Source organism: Lactuca sativa, chromosome 3 (assembly GCF_002870075.4).
Source record: "Lactuca sativa cultivar Salinas chromosome 3, Lsat_Salinas_v11, whole genome shotgun sequence".
NCBI classification, from domain to species: domain Eukaryota; kingdom Viridiplantae; phylum Streptophyta; class Magnoliopsida; order Asterales; family Asteraceae; genus Lactuca; species Lactuca sativa.
In genome coordinates, this window is record NC_056625.2 from 43,177,895 (window position 1) to 43,186,214 (window position 8,320).

Here is an 8,320-nt window from a genome sequence, read left to right on the forward strand (position 1 = left end):
AAAATGATGACAGTCATACATCTTCAACAATTCATGACTAGTTGGCATTCACAAAGTTTCAAGAATTCATGTCTTTAAGATAGAAGATTGTCAGCTTTAAAGAGATACACTACCATAAAAATATATGGACAGTTCTGGACAATTTTGCCCCTGATTATGGGGTATTGACAGAAAAAACATTCATGCCTCCATGGAAGCTTGTCTAACAACAACAAAAAGGTAACAGGAAAAAAAAAAGAATATTGTGCATGAGCATGATTGAAAGGAACAGAAGAACAGCGAAATATTTTTGGTGTTGTATCAAGTGCAGGACAATTTTGCCCCTGAATACAGAAATAATAAGGACAAAAACGAAAAAAAAAAACATGTTTGTTTTGTTGCTGTTAATCATGATGTTGTTGCTTTTGCTGCTGTTAATCACGATGCTGTTGTTGATCGTTGGTTGTCTCTTGCTTCGTCGATGGCATATAACGAGGGAGGGGATGAAACAAAATGTAGGGCGACGTGTTTTTGAATGGCTTTTCTCGGTCCATCAAATAGAAATCAAGGACCGAATCCTTTATTTTTTTTGGACCGAGTCCTTATGTCTATAAATCCTATCAAACATGCTAATTGATATTTTATGGACGCAGTCCCTCTTTGGACCCAGTTAGATACCTTATCAAACGACCCCTTAGCCCTATCAAACACAACCTATTTCAGTAAATGTACCAAAATCATTTTGTTCGTTTGACATTGATTACGGTGAAATTATGTTAGTGTGTTATTCCACAAATTTGGGTTAGCCCTAATACAATATTTACACTTTTCGGCAATTCATTCTGCCTCTAACCTATCTTGTGTAGATCTATATGTTCTCTGCTGAAAACCCTCTTGAGCACATTTCAATCCAAGATCTAGTTGTTGGTCTTCTTTGCTTTTTAATCTTAGTATGTTTTTGGTATTTGTCGTTAACTTTCGTTTGTATAGTGGAACGTGAGGCATACCCTAAAAAGATAATTTTATGAGAAATTAAATATATTCCTATCTTTTGTTTTTAGTTTTCTTCCTATCTATTTAAGATGATGACAAACATACAAATTTAACATTTCAATCAAATTTAAATTAAATTTAATGACACTTGTCACCATCTAAAATAGATAGGAGGATAATAGGAACAAAAATCAGAAGGATATTTAATTTCTCTAATTTTATTCCATAAGCATCGTCTTAATCATCTTACAAAACATCCTAAAAATTACCCATTTCAAGTTCAGATGTCCCCAAATAAAATTCTAATGGCTTTCTAGTATCCCCACATATAGCAATATCATCGTTATCAACATACTTATAATTCTTTGGAAAAATATATTGAACAGGTTCTATTGATATTTCATATAAAACATATCCAAACAATCTATGAGAGATTAAAGTGTCTTCTTGATTGTTGCATCCTACAAGTGATATATGTCCACCAAACCCTCTTCCACTTGATCGGTTTGATGATATATTTCTACCTGACTCCCTTCCATTAGATCAGGTTTCCATCAACAACTTAGTCGATTCCTTGTATTATATCTATGTACAGGGGAACCATTAGAAGACGCATATGTACAATATTTGAGGTACCATTGATATCACTCTTGTCACTTATGTATGTAACATAATTCAAGTTAAGATATTGGAAATATAATCTGCTATTAACATCAACCAATCTTTGATGACATCAAATGTAATAACCCAACAAGGTTTATATCTAAGGAAAATACAACAGTTCAAATCCTTCGCTTGATGTATTAAGTTTTGCCATTTATTATCTATTAAAACCTCCTAACACACAAAGAACAATTATAAAATCGTTAGATTACCACTGATATTTCAAGTTTACAAAGGCTTGCAACAAAGTTGATTATTCTTAATTTCTTATGAAAATAAATCATTTTTTTTCTTATATATAGCTGTTTAGTGTAATTATCATAACAATTATATAAGTTTTATGTATAAATAAATTTATATATTAAAACTTTCTTAATATATTTTCTATTCATACTTTTTAACTAATTTATTGTTATAAAACAAAATAATAAATTTTTATATGATCAGTCATTGATGTTTATTAATATTTGAGTATTATACATTTCAATAATTATTTATTTGTTAACTTATAAATCATGACATTTATGTTAATAAGTCAACTAGTAAATATTATTTGCAAATAATTCGAGATATATTTTCCAAAATACATAAAGTAGTTGTGGATGTATTAGTGGAAACACTTGCAAAATATTATTAATATTAAAACTGATACATAATTAAGTCAACGAGTTACGTCAATATTTTTTAACGAGATCTGTTAACAAAATGAGAATACTCAAAATGTGAAGACAGCTAGTAAAACAAAGTTATGTCAATATTCCATGTTCCCTCTTGCTTTAACGTTTTGGTGCACCCCTACGAACTATGGGGAGCCATTTGTATGAATAAGTTATTATATATAGTTGAAACATCAACAACAAAATAACTAAAACATTGTCAACGAAATAATAATAATAATAACAATTTCGTATACCAAATTAAAAATGTTATATTCTCATTATTTTTGAACCCATGTGACAAAACATCTATTATAAAGTTGATTACTGAAAGATCTTGAAAATGAAAAATCCAATATACGATGACTAAAGATTGGATTCAATGATAATCTGATAATTGTTACATAATTACCAGCTTCGGTTTTGAGCATGCCCAAAGACTAAATAAACTAAGCTCTGGCTCTACCTGAGGATGCTTGCATCCATTCCTCAGAGGCTTGTTTCTGTTTTCTATGAGGTACAAAAATATTTATATTTATAATATAATGTTGTCCATTTTGGAAAATATTATCATGTTTTTTCATTTCATGTACGTGCCTATTTGGATGGAGGACGTGCTCTCGAGAACACCGAACTTATACCCGAAAATGTGCGCCCAAAAACCCGAGAGCTTGTACTCCCATCTTCTGTAATGTTTATGTTCAGCCCCTGCGTTGGACTCTCTACTGCCTTCTCTTGGAAAACCTGCATCATCATATATTCATTCATTCCCAAAACACACTCAATAAATTTACAAATAAATAAAATACTTTTTTCGTGTATCACAAATTACCTTCAAACCAGAGGCAGAAACAGCCGTTTCCAAAGGTCGCTTTGCCTGAAAGATGATGACTTCAATTAAAAAAAAAAAAAAAAAAAAAGTTGGTCGAGTCGAATAACAAAATGGACAGAAAGGCCTACTTTGGGAGATACAGGGGGTGATGGTTGTAGCTCTTCTATTTGAACAGGTGGCAAAGATAGAGTCTAACAACACAAACACAAGAGTTACACAGTCTAATGATTTGTTTATTATACTATTCTATCCTATTTATTTTTAAAAATTCGGTTTTACATTCATTTCTTCCTATTAAATCATTGTACCTTGAAAAATCTGTGCCTAATTATAGCAATGTCATCCAAATACACAATACAGCTTTCACTTGTATAATTTAACTAAATTCTTCAAAAGTATAATTAATGCCTTACTTAATAATAACAAATAAATTGAACATACAATGCTGTAATGGAAACAAATTAAAATAGGATGGTTTAATAAACTAATAAACAAAAGTACGTTGCTATTTCTTGTATTTAGCAAATCATTGTATTTATGTAAGATTAGAAGTTTACCCTCTGAGGTAATTCAAGAGCTGGCCTTGATGAACTTGATGGGTTTCCCTACAAAAGACAACAACAATTCAAAACTATTTGCTATTTCTTGTATTTTCTAGTTGTTTTTAGAAAAATTAAAATTGAAATATTTTAATTGTACCTGAATGCGTTCCACAGAAGCCTGTTTTTCCATTGTTAATGCAGTACGAAGCAACTTAGCCACTCCTAGGTTTGTGTCGTCCTATCAACAAAACATTTTAATCAAGTCAAATTAATAACTTTGACCAATTGACCTAACTTTATATTAGCTTTAATCTACAACATTCAGTACCTGTTTCAATTCAATCCTACTAAGCTTACTCTCCTGTAACAAGAATTTATTAGACCACATATCCAACTCAGAAAAACAGCATATTGAAACTCAAAAAGATAAATGGAAAAGAATCACACCAGGGTGTAAACAGCATTATGTACAGATTGAACATCTAGAGCAATCACTTTTGTATCCCCACGTATTAAAGAAACCTACAGGTTTTTTTTTAAACAAAATATTCCATAAATCAACATAATATTTTACATACAAAACACAAAGAAACTAGCCAACCTTTATCTTGTCGTACCTCCTCTTTTGTAGCAGCTGTAAGTTCTGCAACCTCATCTAAACTGCTATCCACACGATCAATCCTTGTAGATAAATGTCTCTTGGTAGCCTAAACAACATAATAAACAACTCAAATTAATAATAAAAATATATATATATAACTAAAACTTGTTTATAATAAAAGAGTTTTAAATGACTTACTGCAAGTGATGAGTAGACAGTGTCAAGCTGTTTAGCTACAGCACTTGTGGCATCAGATAAGCTTCGTTTTGTAGCAAACATCATATCAGGAAGCTTCCAACCCTGTTAATGATACCATATTTGTTAGTTGAAGAAAAAGTATGTACAAGTTAGATGTAAAAAAGTAAAAATATTAATATATGAGCTTATATTTACCTTCCACCAAACATATCCGTATCCAACGACAACAACAATGATAATGACACCATATTTGTTAGCACCTTCATGAGAAAAATAATATATCAAATATTAGGGAGTTACAAAAGAAACCAATTTCAACATGAATCATTTCATATTAAACCAGAGAATGCACTTCAAATAAATAAAAAATCAATAACCTGATGAACCATTGGTGGTCACAATGGTAACAGGTCTATTTGATGCCAGGAGTTGTAGCTCCTGCCTTAGGCTGTTCACCTGTATAAAGCAAAAAATATAAAACAACAATCAATTATTTTAAGAAAGTTAACATATCATAATTGTTTAAAATAGACATTCAAACCTGTGCCATTAACGAGTCACTGTGTCTTTTTGGAGTTGATGTAGGTTTATCATCGTTTCCAATCATTTTAAGTACCTAGTAAGAGAGACAATCGCTAAACCTTAAATGACAAAATAATAGAAACTAGAAAGAATGATGTTTTATAAAAAAAAATACATGATCTTTAACATAGAACATTAATTAGCTAGCAAAGGGGCTAATAATACTGACCTTTGAGGCACCAGAGAAAACATCATATACGCTTGGCAAGCGTCCTTCTTTAGCAAGAACTGACCCAACAAGGCCTACAAATATACAATCATGCAGTTGATTAGCCCATTTCCCTTTATGTTTTTTCATAGAAATTATGAAAGATACTCTCATCTTCTCCCCCTATTTGCTATTCTGATGTTCTTGAAATAATCACAATTGAAGAGCTAACGATATGCCAAAGGCTACACTGGAAGCTCCTAGTCATCCTATGACTAGATGATTATGCCCAAGAAAAGACACTGCCACTTTGCATCCTAACAAGGGTTTCATTTTAGTTTATTTTTTTGGCAACTCTCACTTCACCTCTTATACTGTTACAAGAACTGATTCTGTTATTAAACTACTCCACTACACTCACGCTAATCATCATCACATTCGCCTGCCAATTCGATTTAAAACCTAAGCCAAGCTCAAACCCTAGTACCAATGAAAAGAAATTAAAAACAACGCGATTGTATAGTTTTCCTTTCCCACACAAAGGTTTCGTTCAGTGAATCACTCGCAAAAACAAAAAAAAAATTGTAATTAATCATCACCAGTTAAGTACTAGTAACGTTCTTGAATATTGTTGACCAAAAAACTAAGCCGGGGTGATTAGATTAAGAAGAAAAGGTTAACATAACAATCGTGAAATAATACCTGCTCCAATGATTAACGTCAGCTTCCCCAGAGGAAGTGCCATGGTCGGATCGATCAAGTACAAGGTATTATACGAAGATGGTGAGCATTTATTTTCGCCGAGGGTGAATAAATTAGGAGAGCTTGCAGAACAAGAAGAGTTGAGTCTGATTTCTTGTTCGTTCTTCTAGATAATTTGTCGAAATCGTGGTTCGCAGCTGTTAAGTTATGAAAACAAACCCTAGTTCATGATGGCCTCGCAAGATTGTATTGATGCCCCAACTGCTCGGACCATTGCAGTGACTCTATTCCTTTTCTTCAATTTTTCTTTTTTTCTTTTATTATAGAAACCCTCTATTTCCCATCATACCGATATCGTTACCAATTTACCATTCATCAATAACCAAATGCAGGCCCAACACAGAAGCCCACTTTGATGCTTAAGGTGTACCCAGGCGGCCGGGCTAGATGAATCGGGCTTTTGAAAAAAAGTTTAAAAAATTCTTGGGGTTTGTCCTACATGAATGTACCCGAAAAAAAATTGTAAAACATATATATTGGTAGGATACACATATTGTCTAACCATTTTTTAATCAAGGAAAATATGCATTTAGTTCTTGTTTATATATGTCGCATCTCACATAGATTTAATTTCTGTCTTATACCTATTTAAACATGTAAATTTATGGTTCACACGTGTATGACACGAACACAAATTTAGAAATTGTGTTGACACGAATAGACACTAAAAACTCATTTTTTAGGGTAGTATAAAGTTATTTTCAAAAACATTTATTTTGTTTTTCAAACACTTTTTTGAGTTTATTGGCTTTTTAAAAACTAATAAGTCAATAAGGTTGTTTGAAGATGACATGGTAATGGAACGTGTCATGTATGTGAACACCACCCCTTCCATGGCGGGGTGAATAAAACCAAACTGCGAACCGAAAAAACCATATAAATCGAAACTAAAAAACTAAAACCGAAATGAAAATTGATGATGCTGTTTCTAGTCTTGCAAAAACCACAAAAAAAAAAAAAAACAAAAAACAAAAAACAAAAAAAAAAACAAACACCACCGTGTGTGTGTGTGTGTTTGTGTGTGATTTGAAAACTTGTTGTGTATATGTGATGTGTATTATATACAGTTAAGAAATAAAACTTTGTTGTTTATGAGTGTGTTCGGCACGGAGCGTTTGAGAGCTACTGGCTTCTAGCGTTTGACAAAACCTTCCGTTTAAAACAAAAAGTCTCGTTTGACGCTATAAGCTTCTAGCGTTTAGTTTAATCAAAACGCTCCAAATCCAAATGTTACTTTATGTAGCGTTTAACAAAACACTACAAGCTACAAGCTACCCGCTACCAGCTAGTTTTGCTGAACACACCATATATAAATAATTAAACCCAAACCAATTAATCAGTTACATACGTTTGATATTGGTAAAATCTTTTTTCATTGATCTTTAATGTCAAATTATTTTCAAATTATAAGGAAAAGTTGCTTTCCAACGATCATTTTTGTATAAAATAAAATTATAAAAAAAAAGCAAAAAATAAAACAAAGCGGAAAAAAATCGCAAAAAATCAAACCACACAGTTTCTAAACTTCACAAATCGAACTTGTGGTTTTTGGTTCGGTTTTGGCCAAAACATCATCGAACCGCACCATGCTCACCCCTACATGGTGTTAAGCATGTCAAAGTGATGGATCGTGGTTCTGGCTATGCTACTTGACGAACGAACTGAGAGAAAAACACACCCTAATGGTCAATTTGACCGTTTAAAATGTAATTTTTTTTTTAAATCTTATCATATACCATTTCACAAAATCCACACCCTTTTTACTCATTATTATCTACACTCTTTTACACAAACACAATTGAATTTATATGAAAAATTATTCATCATCATCTTCAGATGAGGACGAAGATTTTGTGAACGTTTTTTCTTCAAGTGACTAGTACGATGTTCATTGTAGGCGAATGTTCGAATGCCCCCTAAGAAGTAGAAGATATGTAAATAGGGATCGTGAAGTTGCAAACGAACGTCTTGTATGTGACTACTTTATCAATGATTATTTGTACAATGATGCATTCAAACATCGCTATCGTTTGCATAATGACACTTCATTCGTCATGATTTGCCAGAACATATATATGTAATAGAAATGATGTGTCATTGTAGATGGACACCAAATAAAGTATGTGTCCCAAAGAAGAAGAGTCGGTAGTGACTTAGGGGGTTTTTTTGTGAAGATTTGTTTAACCACTTTTGTCTGCGCCGCGCAGACAACGTGCAGACATATGCTCTCACATAGTATTTGTTTTTTTGGAAGTGCACAGATCAAAAAACATATGCGCGAGGTTTTCCTGGCGCAGACATGGACCACTGTCTTCAAAGGTCTTCAGACCCCATTTTAACTTAAACAAAAAACAAAACATGGGC

At 32.4% G+C, this 8,320-nt stretch overlaps 1 protein-coding gene across 2 annotated transcripts; it reads right to left on the minus strand.

The window, feature by feature from the left end:
- Positions 1–2,538: 2,538 nt before the first annotated feature.
- On the minus strand, positions 2,539–6,203 carry LOC111919361 (uncharacterized). Of its 2 annotated transcripts, XM_023914953.3 has the most exons (14): positions 5,897–6,202; positions 5,216–5,289; positions 5,006–5,080; positions 4,842–4,920; positions 4,660–4,724; positions 4,465–4,566; positions 4,283–4,372; positions 4,113–4,187; positions 3,994–4,026; positions 3,823–3,903; positions 3,681–3,728; positions 3,252–3,314; positions 3,124–3,168; positions 2,539–3,035 (listed from the first exon to the last, which is right to left on the minus strand). In XM_023914953.3, the coding sequence occupies exons 1-14, from the start codon at positions 5,937–5,939 to the stop codon at positions 2,889–2,891; spliced, it is 1,020 nt and encodes a 339-aa protein (XP_023770721.1). In that variant the 5' UTR covers positions 5,940–6,202; the 3' UTR covers positions 2,539–2,888. The 2 variants fall into 2 exon arrangements, with proteins under 2 accessions (XP_023770721.1, XP_042756021.1); XM_042900087.2 differs by lacking the exon at positions 3,252–3,314 and having other exon boundaries at positions 5,897–6,203.
- Between the last annotated feature and the right edge of the window lie 2,117 nt (positions 6,204–8,320).